This window comes from Seriola dumerili, unplaced genomic scaffold (assembly GCF_002260705.1).
Source record: "Seriola dumerili isolate Sdu_G_001 unplaced genomic scaffold, Sdu_1.0 BDQW01000449.1, whole genome shotgun sequence".
NCBI classification, from domain to species: Eukaryota; Metazoa; Chordata; class Actinopteri; order Carangiformes; family Carangidae; genus Seriola; species Seriola dumerili.
Genome location: NW_019174704.1, coordinates 6,694,465 through 6,712,692, shown reverse-complemented (window position 1 = coordinate 6,712,692; position 18,228 = coordinate 6,694,465). Strand labels below are relative to the sequence as shown.

General features: G+C 39.6%; 1 protein-coding gene across 6 annotated transcripts in view; it reads left to right on the top strand.

The window, feature by feature from the left end:
* Positions 1-18,228, top strand: part of LOC111234280 (spectrin beta chain, non-erythrocytic 1-like) — a 38,633-nt gene that overhangs the window by 2,352 nt on the left and 18,053 nt on the right. For 3 of the 6 annotated variants that reach the window (XM_022762268.1, XM_022762265.1, XM_022762264.1), the window contains exons 2-5: positions 16,595-16,746; positions 17,011-17,184; positions 17,499-17,590; positions 17,732-17,812. In XM_022762268.1, coding sequence (XP_022617989.1) covers positions 16,595-16,746; positions 17,011-17,184; positions 17,499-17,590; positions 17,732-17,812 — 499 coding nt within the window. Of the gene's footprint in view, positions 1-3,258; positions 3,521-16,594; positions 16,747-17,010; positions 17,185-17,498; positions 17,591-17,731; positions 17,813-18,228 lie in introns of those variants that run through there. The other 3 variants (XM_022762269.1, XM_022762267.1, XM_022762270.1) reach the window with 2 other exon arrangements.

The window sequence follows — 18,228 nt, the reverse complement described above, 5'->3', positions numbered from 1 at the left end:
CATCCGTGCATTCGTGTTTATTTAACTACCGTGTGCCATCCTGGTTTCACATTCTACAGATAAAATTTCTAATGTTAATAGTCAAAACAAGTTGCAGTATCATGGAGAACCCAGCAGAGGGGAGCAACAGGCAGATAGGCATCAAGATACACACACACACACACACACACACACACACACACACACAAATGCACACACTGAAAACCACATGCTCTGAAAATCTTTGATCATGGCTGTAGTCAAAGTATTTCTGAAAGATAAACCTAATTTCACTTACAAATACAGCCTGATGTAATTCCTCATGCCAGCAGAAAACACACTTTGGTTGTTTCCTGTGTTCTGGTTGTATAAGCACAGTAGTGAATTTAAAGATAGCATAGCATAAATCTTACTGTCATATAATTAAGGAAAGCAACAGAGGGCAGTAATACTATGTGTATGAGTGGAGTGTGTGTGTGTGTGTGTGTGTGTGTGCGTGCACGTGCGCGCCCTGCCCTCCCATGTAAATACCTGTGATACCATCTCCGTTTGACAAGTGTAGGCTTGATGTGCACATTCTTTGACATGCTGTAGCATCTATTTTCCCCTAGGCCCAGCTTCTGCCCATCTTTTTAAACTCATCTCCAAATGTCAAGACCTTCTGCACTCTGTAAGCTGCTGCTCTCTTACACTTCTTACACTTCTCTCTCATGGTCTGTCTCAATCAGACTGCTTTTTGTCCCTTAAACAGGATTGCCTCATTTCCTGCTTCATACCTTTTACACTCTTGCCGTCTGTTGAAGTCACTGGTATGACAGCAGTGCCACTAGTTTCACAACAGAGAGCCTCCCCTGTGTGAAGATCGTTGTCATTTGCATAAATAACCACTATCTTTCTTTCCTATACTGTGTAGGTAGCAAAGCAAACTATGCAAATTTGCCTTTTTCAAAGAATGCCTTGCTTCACACTCAAACAGTTACTGGTATATACTTGTGAAAGTTTCCCCGGTGGGGAAGGGCAAAGCTTTTCACTTTTACAGCATGTATATGCCCTTCATTAACACTGTTTTATTGTTATTTGATGACTTTGGGACTCTAATGAGAAATCAACCCTACTTGCTTCAGGGGGATTCCCCTCAGATCAGATATTTACTGCTAGCATTTGGAGTCAAAGACAGCCCTCCAACCTCCCTCGGGTCCTGAGAAGGGGTTGTGCTGTAGGATGGATAAAATTTACATGCTCAGCAATAGATCATGCCATTCTCCCTCTGGCAGTGCTTACTCCCACAGCAGCTCTTATCTTTTCCTCTCTCTTGTCTGGGTCCATTCAGCACACCAGACCATCATAAATTATCATTAATTCCATTTTGCTAAATGCAAGCATTTCTCCCACATCCCACTTTGGCAGACTTTCTCACGGTTTGTTTTCATATCTCACAAGATTCACTGAATGACTGTTGATCCTGCCCAGTATGTTTTTTCAACAATAAATCTAAATGACTGATTGGTTTTATGAGGAGGAAACTGCCTTAACATAAAATGTTAAAATGCATATGCCAGGCACACAAATCAGCCATCACGTCTGCCTCTTATGTTAATTGGGATTGCAATGTTTAGTATATAGCCAGTAGGATCTTAAATGGCCATTACTGTGGTTTACCTGTTGTCTGTTCCTCATTTTTCACTGCATGTGACCATAACATAGCCTCTGTTCCTCAGTAGGAAGTGTGGTCTCTTTGGTTCTCATTAGTCAAGTCCCCCCTCCATAAACACCAGTCACAGAACACCCGAGGCATTTGGTCCTCTAATGAGACCCATCCAGATGCTCCCAGCTCATCAGGACAAGCAAAGATCAAAAACACAAGCAGACCTTTTTACCACTGCCCCCTGACCAGACCAAAACACCATCCGCTCATAAGAAAGGCTGTGACCTTAGTCCTCACTGTGTTTACAGTCTTGTGTAATTTTTGCACATACAGGCAGTTTGTAGGCTAGGCTACATCTGTAACCTTGCCTTACTGTTGCATTTTTAGGGGGTTAATCAGCAGCTGCAAAAAAAGCCAAAAACCATTCCATTCAATAAGTTACTCACCTTTCAAAATGTATTTTAGATTTAAGTAAATACTGCTTTAATATTGGGGTTGCATTATGGAGTGTAGCCATTAAAGTCGCGTGCACATAAACTTACTTTAGAATCTGAAGCATGCGCTAAAAGGCTGTAATTACTATTGCTATATGATGTTCCTTGGTTCAGTGATGGAGGAAATAATTATTTTGAAATCCCAAATTTAAACTACAGAAACATTGTTTCCTTAACAAAGGGTGCCTATATATGTCCCTAATCTAGTAAGTGTAAAATGTGTTAATATAGTATAGCTCTATAATTGTTTCAGACAGGTAATGAGTCATTCCTACCCCCACCCCTGCCTGACCATCTGCCTGGCAAACAGACACACAAGTTCACACTTTCAAATCTTGTTGAAGCAGGGAAGAGGTTTTTGTGTTGCTGAGACTTTCTCAACTACTTCCTTCCTGTCTTAACATCTTATCATAAGTCAGACCCCCTTAAAACAAGAGGTGAGAGCAAATTATGTCTTAGAGTGATAAAAATAAAAATAAACCACACAGCGAGACAAGAGGATAAGGCGACACAATCTGATGGGGACTTTCGTGATGTACCTTCTTGGCAGGCCACACCCCGGTGCTCCCTGGAATTAAGGTGGAGTTGAATAATCCGCCTCAAGCTACACTGTGTAAAGAACTCTAATGGTTTAGTCCACCTCTACACCTCCTCCCCCTCTCATCTTGCCACCATGTTCTTCCTTTGTGCTCCTCCCTCAAACACACCTTATGCAAATGACACAATTTTCAGACAGCACAGCAGGCTTTGTTTACACAGCTATCCGACCACAGCCGGTTAGCCTGCTCTGTTGTGCTCTGCTCCAGCAAGTGAAGTTCAGAGCTCGGAGGGAAGGAATAGCCAGTGTTCCTTTGCTAGAACCACGAGGAGTGCAACCAAAGATTTTAGTCTGCTCAGAGGCCACAAGTGTGGGGAAATTCTTCTCAGGAGGAGGTGAAACAAGAGAACATTTTGTTCTTCAGTTTTGTTTGAAATTATTCTTTGAAAAAAGCCTCCCCCCCTGCACTCACTGCTGTGTTTTCATTGGACAAGGTGGGACATACAGTAGATGAAAGAAGAACAGGCGGCAATATTTTCAAGCTTGTGTTTCGCCTTACTAAAGTACAGCGCTGAGGGAATCTGAAAGAGAAGGATAAACCAAGGCGTTTTGGATATACGTTTTATCTTTTGGAAAACCCTCTAAAGGATTCGATACCTTTTAGCGGGAAAGGTGGACTCTACTGTGCTATGCACAAGAATTCCCATTCAATCTGTATCTGAGAGGAATATTTAGGAGAGAGATCCAGAAAAAAAGTCATGGAGTGGGAACACAGGGACAGAGAGCCCTGCTTGTCCCCTGCAGCATTTGTTAATCAGGTGCAATACTCCAACATTTTGGAAGGACGGTTTAAACAGCTGCAAGGTAAGATTCATACAGACATAGTTCTGTTCCAGTGAATTTGTAATATGTTTATCCAGTTTTGTTGGTTTAGGTTAGTTAAGCCAATGAACTTGAATATACAGTTGTTCAAGTGACATCACAGGTTAAAGTCTCAAATTCTCTTGTGTGTAGTTTATGGAGCAGTTGTTAATGTTAAGTCATTGATAAGACTGTTAGGTGTTACCTTTTAACACATATCCTGTTGTTTGTTGAAACAGGAAATAAATTGAATTTTGATGTGTTGGCTTGTGCTCTAATGGTAATCCTAGCAGGTGCTTTGCATTCTGAATGAATCCCCAAATAGCTCAGCATTTTTCTGATATTAGTGAGTATCTGTGGGAGGTTGAAAAGACTCCTCTATCAACCTGGTAATATTTCAGATTTTAATGTGGAGAGAATTAAGGAGAGCTGTAGTAGACACACAGTAGACTTCATCTTAGCTCTAAAGCAGGCAGGCACCCCGGCACCTGATCACTGGGCCACCTGTCCTTTCTTATCTTATTACAATGCATGGCTCTGTCTCTGGCCAAAGCCTGTGAGGTCTGTGAGGTCTTGCACACAGAAATCACAGAGGCCATTGGTTGTGACATAGGACTTAGGAAATAATGTGGTAACTTAAATGCTGACATGTACACGATCCATGATACATCAACCCCACTAAATCTTAAATGGCTACTAAATCGCTACCACTTAGGTGATTCATTTTCAGGAATCCTGTAACTCCCAAAAACATTGCTTGTTATAAATAGCAGTAAAATGGTAAAATACATAAATAAAAAAATTCATTCATTCATTTAAATTGAAAAAGAGAAAAGAATCCCTCTCCTGTTTATGTCTTTTTTTACTGGGTAAAAGTTTTTGTTTGATTACCATGAGTACCTTGTAAGAATCCTTGTATTATCATATGGCCTGCTTCTTTGAGCTTTGGTGCCTTAGTCACAGGCCACGAGGTAGAGTATCTGCAGTAGCAGAATGCGTAGGTGCAATGAAACTGGCATGTCAGTCAGTGGTGTGCATGAAGATCACACTGTTTTGCTAGCTTCCGGTCCCTCCCTGGTTGCTGTCTGGCATGGAGAGCTGTCTTTGACTTTACTTGAGGGGCAAGTCTACTCTGCATGTTTGACATTCTTGAAGTGTACCAACAATATTTCAGCCCCCAAATTTAGCAACATCGTCATCATCACAGAGGAAGTGTTTGTTCTCCAGAAAAAATGTGTATGTGTATGCATATGTCTGAGGTGATTTCCACAGAGGGGATAGTATCTTTTACCTCAAAGAAAGTACAAGATTTACAACATTGTCAGAGTGAACCATGAAACGCCATGCACAAAGAAGCTATGGGTACATACCTACATATATTTTTCAACTTGCAAGCACAAAACCTTAAACTCACTGTGTAATTTTGGGGGTCAACGTTTAGTCACCAAATTTGTGCTGACAGGATTTATTCACACTTCCCTACAACAAGAATATTGTGACATGAAGTTAATCCAGGAGCACTTTTATGAATATAAATGTAGAGAGGGAAGTTATATATGTTTATATGATTATATGTTCTTTGTTTGTCATCTCTGTGCATGGATATGCTCAGGATGAAGTTTGCTGTATACTCACACATGCACATACTTAGACACACAAACATTTTGGCAACACCCACTTGTATTTCCAGTTTGACTACCCTTGAGGCTTAGTCTTTATGTCACTTCCTCCCTCCCTCTGTTAAATCATGAGGGCTGGTGGAATGATGTTTTAGAAGATGAGCACATACATAGTTTGGTCTCATTATACCACTACTTCACACAAGTGGAAGCATTAACAAAATAGTTTTCTTCATGGTGGAGAGGAGGCTGTGTGGCTCAGGTCTTATCTGTGTAGCGGTCTGGCAAACTATTCAACGACTCAGGAAGGGAAAATAGGGCTTGGCTCAGGCTGTGTTCAGCAAGGGACAACTGCTGACCCAGACTGGGGATATTGTCGAGCAGTAAAAAGAGCACTTTGAGGAGATCCTGAACCTGACCAACATGTCCTTTCTGGAGGAAGCAGAGTCTGAAGACTAGAGGGAAGCCTCTCCCATATCCCAAGGGATATGGGTCAGGTCAGGTCAAGGGACAGTACCTGTGAAATGGCAGACCAGGGATGGGGGACCTGAGGGTGTGTTCCAATTATTGGGGTATAACATTGCTTAACCTGGGATGAGATGAGAAGCAGCACCTCCAAGTCTGAGTTTTCTGCCAGAAAATGGTGGATTGCTCCCTCCTTAGATTCACTGGTAGATTAGTATGGTGTCAGCAGTAATTGTACCAGACCATTGTGGTGAGGAGGGAGCTGAGGCAAAGCTTTTGAATTACCAGTTGATCTTTGTTCCAACCTTCACCCGTGAGCTTTGGATGGTGACTGAAAAAATGAGATTGCGGATGCAAGTGGCTGAAATGAGTTTCCTTGGTAAAGTGTCTGGACTCAGCCTTAGATATAGGGCGGGAAGCAAGGATGTCCGGAGGGAGCTCGGAGTAGAGCTGTTGTTCTTTCGTGTCAAAAGGAGCCAGTTGAGGTGGTTTGGACATCTGATTAGGATGCCTCCTGAGGGCCTTCCTTTGGAGGTTTTCTGGGCACGTCAAACTAGGAGGAGACCATTCATTTGATATATGTCACCTTACGTGCAATTTATGCAAGATTAATGGTGTCTAACTTGTAATTGAAAATTTTTGGACAAAAATGGGACTTCAGTTATATAACATGCAAAACTGATTTCTATGTGAACAATTTAACATCTTAACAAAGTGACCTTGTGGAGAAATATCTGAAAAAAATGTTTTAATGGATGGATTTTGGTAAAGATTTTCAGGCCCTATACCTGTCTAATACTATAGCACTGAGCACATGTAGCATTAACTGGCTCACTGGTAAGTGATATCTAACTAGTAAAGAATAAACTGAGTAACTAAATAACTCTGGCCAAGGGAGACAGAATTAATGAAACACTAGGCCACATGGTTAAATTGAAGTGAGAAAAAAACTTGATCTTTCTGCTATCTTTTTTGATAGACAGAGGAAGAGTTGCAGTTTTTTTTAGCTTTTTTTTCTTGGCCCATCCCAACATTATTCTTTAACCCATAAAGTCATTCATGACCAGTTTAAAGAATATACAGCTTTTTTTTATACCCTAGCATTTTCTTGTAGCTCAAATTAAGACTGTAAATTACATTATGCAATTTTACCGTGTCACTTATACTATACTATGTAATATACAATAGAGAATTCCCATGTGTCAAGTTCATATCGCCTTATACTTCCAGTTATTGATCTCGGCTCCAAGATAAATACATTTTAACTTTGGTTTGATGTCCTAGTTCATAGATAAATACAGTGCAAATTAGATTAGACTACAAGGTCATTGTTCAAAGGGTCACTGTCCTAGCTACCTGGTGAGGCAACTGTTGTGGACTTTCGTTTGGACTGTCACTCATCAGGCTGTAGCAGTATGGCTTTATTCAAATATACGTTGACACAGTTAGTAGTTTGTTTGTTTTTTGGCCTTCAAGGACTTTGACTTTGAAAACCAGTTACAAAGTGAAAAAAGTGACTTTCACACTGAAGTGTCTAGTTTGTACTACCAATCTACCACACTTTTTCTTCTTGTAATTTAATACAAAGTTTTTGGTCTGTTGGGTGAAGTCTCAACAAAGAAGTGGCAAAGGCTAGTTATTATTTCTCTTAGAATGCTAAACTATATTGGTCAGAAGTACTTTGTTCATATAATTTGATTAGATTTAAATTGATATTGGAAAAGATCATTTTCACATTTGGGTCAAGTTTCTGGTCTAGTATGAATTCAATATTGTAACTTAATATTTATAACACTCTTAGTGAAAGCTCTGACTCTAGTGGCCTCCAGCTGTAACTCAGAGTCACATTACCTTGGTGCGGGCTCACCATATGTACACACACACACACACAAAATGCCTTTTTGTTTGTACAGTTTAACTAATATTGACAGTTACCTACTTCGAAGGGCAACAAAAAAGTGCAGTCTTGGAGGCTTTAGGATAATTATTGTCTTGTTTACATTTCACACCCTTCTTGTGTCCAGATGTTATGGCTGAGCGCTGCCTGTTTCTGTCTCCTTCTCATGGGGTTGGCCTTGGCCAATCCTATCTTCCCCATTATCTGCTGCAGCTGCAGAGGCATAACCTCTCTGTGTCATCAATGAGCAGTGCCTTTACTAACTTCAGAAAGGGAAAGAGGACAGTACTGTAAGAAAGTATCTTATTCACCCTGTCAGTCTTTGTCATCGTAAGAACAAACCTGTGAGAGTTTGGCAAAACACACTGTGTTTCTATACTTGTGACCTCAAACTGTTAAAAGTGTAAAAATAACTCGCACCACATGTGGCAAGGCAGCGGTTTTACCACAGCCCTTCTTTCAAAGTTATAAGCAAAGGAAGGGCAGTTCCGCTTTTATAGGAAGAGAACTGTCAAGGCATATGCATCTGTATGTGACATTTTGCCTCCTTTTGTTTTGCACACGTTACTTGTTAACATTTTGATTTGAATATCATAAATAATTGGTCTGATGATATACAGGGAGGTCGACTACAGCTCTCTTGACATGTAACATCAGTAGGTAACACTTAGGGTAAATTTTCACTTACCAACATATAAAGAGTGAAATATTATTTGCACTCAATTTGGTCAAACAGTGGAAAGTACTTACAGTCGAACACCCTGTAGCTGTTTAACAGTTTAACAGATTTTTATCTAAACTAAAGCAGACTTCCTAATATAGTTTATAACTGTTTGTTTACAGAATATAACTGCTGAAAATGTGGTCTTTAAAGATGTAGTAGTAATTGTAACCTTGATTGAAAACTATTATACAAAGATGATAATATACCTGAATTTGAAAAACAGTGTTAGCCCTGTTTTGTCGCTCATCTTATTTGAAAGTGAAGTGTAGACGCCACTCTGACCCTCAAAGGAAAAGTATTAATGTGTGATTCTGTCCTTTTGGGCCAGTCTTGGCAGTTACAGATACAGGGGCTGGAAAGATTTGGAGTCAAGCCATACCTTGTACACTAGAACTCATCAAAAGTAGCTTTTCCTCCTGTTGTTGAAACATTATTTACAAATACCAGCTCCTCCTACAACTACTCTAAAACACTTTGCCCTCATTGTTTGCATTGCTCACGGCATCCAGTATCACACCCTATAGTTGACTTACACAGTTGACTCTCAGCTCAAACCACTTACTGGTGTCAATAAAAATGGTAACCCTGAACCACAAAGCTTACAAGATGCTATTTTTTTTCTTTCTCCATACTGTATTCAAGATGTAAAGATATTCCCTTAATGAGTGCCTTTAATGAGTGCTTAGGGTCAACTCTGTAATTTCAGAGTGCAAAATAGTTGGAAGCCTATGGTTGAGAAATTGAATCTTAAGCCTTAGTTTTTGGTTTCAGTTACAGAGTTCATGTTAACTGTAGGACAATGTACTGTCTGATTGTAGCATTATAACTAATGCAGGTTTCCTCTATATAGGTTCTTGGAATAAATCAAATGTAAGTATTTCTTCCTTATTTGTAGATATTGCCCAACATATGCCAAGCAGCACATATTAAGTGTCAAACAAAACTGTCCATAGAGAAATGCATAAATACATACTGTATAAATACACACCTCTTACGATGTGGTTGTCTTTCACTTGCTTCATGTATACCACACTTGATTCATGCTCAATTTGTTTTCTGCAAGCTGTGCCTTTCTCTGTGCCCTTTGGCACAATACCATAATCTTGTCTGTGTGGTAATGTCCAAGAGAAGGTCATTAAAGCAGATTAAAGCAGACAGATTGATGGAAGTAGTTTAGTCATTCTTTCTGAGGACGGGCTGACCAGAGGCTCTCATTACGCAAGCCCAGGGTTGGTGAGGGACAGAATGTCAAAAGTATATGGAGTCAAGGGCATTTCAGCCTTGCTAGAATTAGCTAGGGACAAAGACATGACTTGGGCAGAACGTGACATGAGATGAAATTGTTAGCAGCACCTAATGAATAACAGCCCATGTTGAAAGCAGACCTACTGGTCTTTGCTTTTTACATATCTCTTTTAAAAGCTTTTTACATATTTAGGAGTAAAGGAACAATCTCAGTAGTCCAGTGTTTTGGACAGTAAATGGTCAGGAAAAGGAAAAGTGGACTAAATGTGCAGTATTCATTTGTTGCCATTGTGTGAAGTGTTTACCATGGTAAGCTATTTATGGATGGAGTCACTCCTTGTCCTCTGTGCTGAAGCGAGGCCACTGGGAGCCCAAAGTGCAATGTCATGCAACACAGCAGGGGGATGCAGGATCCATTGAGAAGACAGTGAGCAACATACCAAACTGTCTGTCTGTCTCTGATTCCCACTCACTGATGCTTATCTTTGTCTCTGTGTTGGACAAACAGACAGTTTCATCAGTGGCAGGGCATGGTCAATGCGGGCAAGGAGCAGTGGTGACATCTTGTACCTGGCCAATGTCTGTTGTGTATACAGCAATAGCAATACAACACAAATATTATTTTAAAGTAGGGGTGGGCGATATGGCAAAAATATCATATCACGATTTTTTTAAAATAAAATCACGATTTCGATTTTATCACGATCTTAAATTGGAAAAAGAAAAACAGACAATTTAGACCAAAGAACCTTTCTTAACAGATTTTATTTCAAATAGTCGCAGTTTTGCCTGCATGTGCAAACAATGTAAAGTTTAAGGTAAACAACAACAACATTCTGGTTCGTCGTGTTACCACCCGATGTGCGAACGGTTTCTGTGCAAACTTTGCAAATTACATTTGCTTGCGCTTGATCAGTTGCGGAAAATCCAAACCAATTTCATATTATGGAGGTGGAATTTTAGCGACCAACTCCGTTTGGCTTTCAGCCATCGCTCTCCATGTGCTACCGCTACACACACAAACAAGGAGGCGGGTAGGAAAGCGCGTCACTGCCCGTAATTCGCTATGATTGGTCGGTTATGTTGACGACGTCAATACATCTGGTGCGTCGGTGCATCAGCATAGAACTGCAATTAATAGAATGTGCCCTAGATGATCCCACGATCTCTGCAGTTTGAAAGATCGTCTTCACGTTGTAATCCTTCACGATCTAATATTGTCATATCGCCCACCCCTATTTTAAAGTATATTTTTTTGGGGCTTTTTATGCCTTTATTGATAGTGCAGTAGAGAGAGACAGGAAATGGGGAGGCAGAGAGAGGGGGAATGACATGCAGTAAAGGCCATCCGATGCTGCAATATTACAATATACAATATTATTGTCAATGAGACGAGCTTAAATGTACAGGCCAATGAACATTCAGTAGAATTCAAGCCTGTAAATACTGAAAATTGTGGACAAAATCTTCAATTAGTGATGATCAATAATCTGTACAGTGGTAGAGAGCTGATTAAGCGATTAAATGGCTCCATGTTGAGTCCTAGCTTCCATCCAAGTTCTGGCTGAATCAGATATTTCGAACATTCTGTATATTTGTGTAGTACAAAAGTGCTGGTGAGGGTTACAAGAGGGGTTAGAAGAAGATTGTGAGCTTGCAGAACACCTTCCATTCAAACAAGATTCTGCCTCAATACCGCTGTACATTGTCTGATATCGAATAAAGTCTGCATGGTGCTTTTCTCTTTAAAAATGTAAGCTGCATTTTTATAGTGCAGGGTGTTTGCAGATTTTATATGTGTACCCACCAATTCATCATACATCAGTTTCTCTAAAGATCCAGTCAATATGTCATTTTATTTTATAGTGTTATCAATTAATTCAAATTTGTATTTTTTTTTATTTCTTTATTTTGCCATTTTTGATATCAGGGTATCTCTTTTTCCAGAAAAATGGCAGCACACTTTACAGGCAATACATAAAATCAGCACAATATGCACCACAGATCAAAACAGTAAAAACCCATAGCCAGACAAAGTGGCTTTATTTATGTGTTTTTCATTGCATCAGTGACGTCTGTTCATTCATGAATGTATTTATTGAATCATAATCCAACAACTTCACAACAAAAAAAGCACATTGTAAGTAGGGACATGAAAAATGGGAAATCATAGATTCCTCCGACTAGTTAATACTTTTAAACATTGTAGCACACATGTTCAGATAACCATAAATGACTTACTAAACACTAAATGTTAACCATGACCTCAGTAAAATGGTACAGCTGATACAGACTTAATCTTGGTCTTAGACTGCACATGTGCTGTTCTGCTGCATACTGTAGATGTGGTATTTTTTTCCTTCACGGACGTGTGAGATTCATTGTTGGTGTTGTATCGGTCTCTGTGTTATCATCAAACATGATCCTAGTCGCTATGTGCCACAGAGACAGGATTAAGTCTGGCGGCATATTTGCTCAGATTACCTGCAGTTAATCACCATTATCAGCAGTGCCTGAGTTTGTTTGGAGGTAAAATACAAAATCAGCAGCGAGCTAAACCTCAGTACCTTCAACAGTACAGAGGGCACTGGCTAAGCCTGGCCCCACTCTACTCCGTGCCCTGACATATACTTACTACTTACTACCAGAGACAAACATGTTCAAAGTGACTGGACATGCCCAAATATGCTTTTGAAACATTAAATGATGCCTCTAACCACTAGTTCTCATCTACCATTAGTAAACAATTCAGAAAAACATGGCACACAAAATTGTAATCACTTGTTTTTCTAGCCTACACGCAAAGAATCTCAAGAAGGAGAGGTAGAGGTCCAGGATAGTCAGGGGAGTTTTAAAGTTTTGAATGTTCATTTCTGTGAAACTTGAATTAAGAATACTTTTAATTCTTGTCCCAGAAGGCTTTTAATGTGCATACAATAAAGTAATTTAATAGTACAGTCCAGTTTAACTTTGTTTAACATTTTAATTTGTAGAAAAACTATTTCATGATTGAATTCATGTTAGACATAGAGTATACTTTGTAGGATTCAGACAATATTCAGAGCAGCCAATATCTGTTTTATGTTGGATTACAAGCACGTATTAGTATAAATGGTAATTTTATCACATCTGGCAGCCACTGGCTGTGGCACAGTGCGCAAGACTAACTAATAATTACTAGGCTTGCTTTCTAAAGCTCATACAGTCTTTTCCCACTATTCCCTCTTGTCCCATAATGGGTAATTTATAACAATGTTGGCAGGCTCTGCAGATATTTTGCATGACTTGAGACATCTGTTAGTATAGAGGAGGGTCGTCCTGGTATTGTTGATCTTTTCTCACTTTACAGCCATCAGGATACTCTGTTAAAAATAATCTAGCTTTCTGTTGTGAAGGATGAGCATTTACAGGTTAGTAAAAAACAATAAACCATTTAGAGGTGGATCTGTAAACATTACAGTTGACATATCTGAACCTCCCATGCACCCATAACACGATCCACAAATGTCAGGTTGTTAGAGGAAATAGTTGCGCCAGTTTTGCCCTTATCTACCATAGCAACGACTGATGACAAGTTTGTGTTTGCTCGCTGTAATGAGTAAACACGTATGAGACTGATGTCTGTGTTTGTCTATCTTGTGTTCTTGTCCACTGGCCTTGTTATTAGGAGTGCATCACCAATAGGGTAGCAGCATTTCTTCTTTAGGATCCCTGCCCAATGCCTCCTCCTCAGTATTGGGTTCTGTCACAACATGACCAAGCTTCAGGAGGAATGTAGGCTCCTCTGCTGTACTCTACCTGCCACAGTAATCCACATCTGCTAGCTCATTGAACAGCTTCAAATGGCTTTGTGGTCCTTTAATAATTGAATAATCTGTTAGTGTGGTACATCAGAGAAATATAGAGACAAAACAGGTTTAGTCAGTCAGTTCTTGAAAGTTGGAATGAGAGGGCAATAAAACGCCAAATTCCAAACAACCAGCACACCATATTGCAGTACAGAATCAACCAGGTCTAAACTAAAGTAGGGCTGTTTGAGTGATAGTAGCTGTTGGTGCCTGATACCCTTGAGTTTAAGTTAACCAGAAAAAAGCAGGGAAAAGACACATTTAGGAAACAAGAGGGCTGATAGCTTAGGTAGCAGAGAAATGCCTGTTTCTGCCTCAGCTCCAGCCCTTCAAATGTGCCTGTAGGCCATGACTATAGTCAGCCCTGTCACCTGCTTTGAATTAACATATCTATGATAGCCACATATCTTTTGTCTTTAAATGTTAAATTTCTATAGTGGAAACTGCAATTGTATATCTGCTGAATCTGGAGATTTGAATACACAAGACATATTGTTGAGGGCCTTTTCTTAAAATATGTCAATTCATGTATATGTGTACTTTTATACCTATTAACTGTAATCTCTGTTTGTCTAAATGGTTACCGTAGTCAAATAGTAGTCTCTCTAAGACCAACATGTAAATCTCATTGTGCTGTGTGTTTGACAGTATAGCTGCTGTCTGTAATGCATGTGTCAATTGTTACAAAGCCCTCAAACAGGAAAAGAGATCAATAAATCACATTTGAACACACTTAACACAAACTTAATGCTTCCTCTGCAGTCTTGTGTGAGAAACAGCCATTATAAGAACCAGTTTCTGTTTGATTTGAACTAGCTACTGTTTTCCACTAAAATGTATCCAAATAGGCTGTCTTGGGCATCCAAGCTATGAGCAAGTATATCTGGTACACGGTCCATGAGTTGTTCTGCTGTCCTCGGCTCTAATGCAGAACATGGACAGCCAAACAACTTTATCCTAGATGATGGAATATATTTTGCTATCACTAACACTCTATTGTTGTCCAGTGCACTTCAGCAGACAGTGTTGTCAGGAGAAAAGCAACTGAAGCAAGGAAGGGTGATCCGTAGAGCACTGGCATTTTATTTTAAGCATAGGCTAACAACAAACACTTCTTAGTGATAGTTTTTTGATGGTGTGACAGACCCTGAGATTTTCTTTTCAAGGCTGTTAGTTGGACACAAAAAACACTGTGAAATATTCAACAGGGAAAACATGAGACTTGACAGATGCAGCCTTCTACAGTGGGCAAGACTTTGTATAACAGCATCTTATGAGCATGTTGATGGAACATACAATAAATAATATAAATGATTATATGGAAACCTGCTTATTAAAATATCATTGTAGAGGTCCACTAGAGGTAAAAAAAAAATACAGGATACCTTTTAATACCTGAATTACAGTGAGATAAAATACAGAGCTGTAGGGTATTGAGTCTCGTATTTCAATCATGTTTAAATCATTATTTGTGATAGTTTCTCTTCTGTTTTAGAAAATTAGTAGCAGATTGCGTTCAGTTTGCTGGTACTATCTGTATTATTTCAAAAGAGGACAACTCAAGTAGAGTATAGAGGAGGAGGAAGCACCTTTAGCTCACAACAGTTCAAGCGTTATGTCCTGTTGTATTACCCCACCCAAGAAAGCTTGTGTGTAATTTCAAAATCTGTTCTTTTTTTAGCTGACAGTTGGTGGAGTGGTTGATTCCACAACATGCTGTCTTTGGTCACCTCAAATTGCTTACTTCACATTGCTCAATCTTTTTTGGAGTGGCTTAGTATTCATGTATTAATCAAAGTCTACTAAAAACAGTTACATCTTAATGATATTCTAATTCCACAAGAACTGCCATTAATGTACTCACCTTGATTTGATCTCAGTGATTTCTTTTAAAATGACTATATTCAAATTGCTTACCTACAGACTCCCACTGTTACATGAACTGACTAGATATTTGGGCCTTGCCTTGGGATTGGAAGTCTCAATTTTGAATAGTTGCATTTGGTTGTAGTTGCTGTTGAAGTTATTGCAGTATCTCAAACCAACCAAGCTCCTTTGGCTTTTACATAAGTAAAAAAAAAAAGGAAATTTGGCAACATTTAAATACTTGCTGGTAGGAGCAAGGGCGATGCAGGGCAGTTATTAGTAATTATGTTAGTGAGTCTTGTCCAGCTTGATGGACTGCCTGACCCCTCAAGGGTACTTTCTGTCACATTAATTGCATTTCTACCTTTCATTTAGTTTTGATGCAACATCTAAAGCACATACAATTTTGGTTTGTGGTTCATGTTGTCACACAAGTCTGTTTGAAGTGCACTGTGGAAAGAAGTTGTGGTGTATTGCACCTTTGTACAGGGTATTGGTCATAATCAAAGATAATTGTATCACATAGAAATATGTGTGACGAACACTTTTTTAAATATCCAGCTTTGTTGCCAATTGAATTGCTAAGTTATTGTTTGGTTTGTTTACTGTTAAATATCAAAATATGAAGGCTTCACCATTTTTATTGTTAAAGATGTGTTATTGTTAAAGATCCATTTATCCTCACCACCATTATATTTCATTTCATGCTGCAGTAAGTAGGCTTTGTTTTGTTGAACTCATTAGCACAGAGCTGCTCCTCAGATCTATTTTCTGTTTGCTTCAGGGTTATTCTGTGTGGACCTGTGTTAGGTGCAGTGCATTAAGTAGAATGCTAGAAAAGCAGGGAGACCTTGTGTCCTAGAAATGAGGTCACCTTGTTAGGTGGCGGAGCAGGATTAGCTTCTTACTCCCCTGGTCCATATGTCTGAGCTGCTGTTACAGCTTAATTTATTGTGATTCTTTTTTTAGCCCTGCTCTAATAAATTGACAACAAGAATGCTCACTAAATATCATTGTCTTTGTCCAATTTTGAATAGTCACTTTTCTCTTCTAAACTCACATCATTAGAGTAATTAGTGATGCACACATGAGCAGAGCCATCACTAAACTTGGGTGTAAAGAGTGAAAACCTCTCACTAAGCTCTCAATACAGTGATCCTGGAGACTTAATGGCGCAGCTTATGAACTGCTCAGGACAAGGACTTAAGTCCTTATGATTTACTGTTACTTGTCTGTGCTCATATGTGATCAAATTGGTAGACCACACTGGTGTTTGTTTAGAGCAAAAGTAATTCCCATTAAGTTAATTCCGTGACAGGAATTATATTGAGGCCAGTGGCATCAGTCAGTAGAGTCAGTTGTGATCTTGGTGCAATGTAACTTTAACCCTTCTCCTTTTTTTGCCCTTTGCAGATGAGCGTGAAGCAGTACAGAAGAAGACCTTTACAAAATGGGTGAACTCTCACTTAGGTCGAGTGACTTGTCGCATTGGTGACTTGTACACTGACCTGCGCGATGGTCGCATGCTAATCCGCCTTCTGGAAGTGCTCTCAGGAGAACAGCTGGTCAGTATCACACAGAAACCACCCTTGTCTGCCCCAAACCTGACCCAGGCCCTCAACACGGCCCTCACCCTGCACCACAAGTCAGGAAGAAGGAGCAATCATGTTCTTCATTCCTGCTTTCTCTTAATGTGATTTACTTTTCCTCCTGCTTTGACTTGTGTTTCTCTTTTTAAATTCCTGTTCCCTTTTCTCATCATGTTGTGATCACGTTGTACAACAATGTCAACCTATGTCTTCTTTTCTGTTTGTCCTCTCTCCCCACAGCCAAAGCCCACTAAGGGCCGCATGCGTATCCACTGCCTGGAAAATGTTGATAAAGCCCTGCAGTTTCTCAAAGAGCAAAAAGTACATCTAGAAAACATGGGCTCACATGACATTGTAGATGGGAATCACCGTCTCACCCTGGGTCTCATCTGGACCATCATCCTTCGTTTCCAGGTAACATACAATGAAGCTCTTCTCATTCCCCTCTCAGCCCAGCTACCACGTTTCTCAAACTCTTTCAAAAAGCCAGTTTTGCTGTGGGACATCAGGTCTCTGCATGTAGCTAAGTCCATCCTCAGGCAAACTCACCAAACTTACTTAAGAATTTTTTCAACCATTCCTTAAATGTGTTGTAATATACAGTTACAGATAAGAGCATATAATGATAATATTGGAAAGTCTAATCATATAGGAATTGTATAGGGAATAAGTCTTATAGGAATTAAGTCTTGGTCACAGTCTTAACTGAATAACTGCTCTGCTGACAGATCCAGGACATCAGTGTGGAGACAGAAGACAACAAGGAGAAAAAATCAGCTAAAGATGCTTTGCTGCTTTGGTGCCAAATGAAAACTGCTGGGTGAGAAAAGGAAAGGGCTTAAACACAGAGGATGAATGCTGTTAATATGTTGAAGTAAAATGTATGGTTTTACTGAAGGGGTTACTGGTGAATTTGCTGTGTTGAGTTAATGATTAATGACTTCTGATCTGACCTTTGCAGATACCCCAATGTCAACATTCACAACTTCACTACCAGCTGGCGAGATGGTCTGGCGTTCAATGCCATTGTGCACAAACACAGGTCACTGACTTCTTCCTATACTTGACTGTTACCTGCTAAATTGTGAAGTGGAATGAAGCTGGTCCCTTTTAGACTTGTAATTAGATTTAAAATAATTTTAACACAGCTCCATTTTCAAAGTGAGGATTTTATCCTGCAAAACAAAACTGTGTCCAGTATCTTCACCCCCTCTTTTATCTTTCTTTACCTAATGAGGAGCACCTGTCACAGTACCATCACACTTCTCTGGGATTTTTTATCCCCTTTCTCTATTTAGGTCTCCTCCTACTCCTCCCATCCTTCAAACAGTCTGCAGTATGGCTGAAAGGATGAAAATAAAATAGGGACTAAGATGACCTAGATCACAGAAATAATAACCCACTTATTTTCTATGAAGAACTATGCCTGGTAACTCACTTGCACACCCTGCTGGTAAT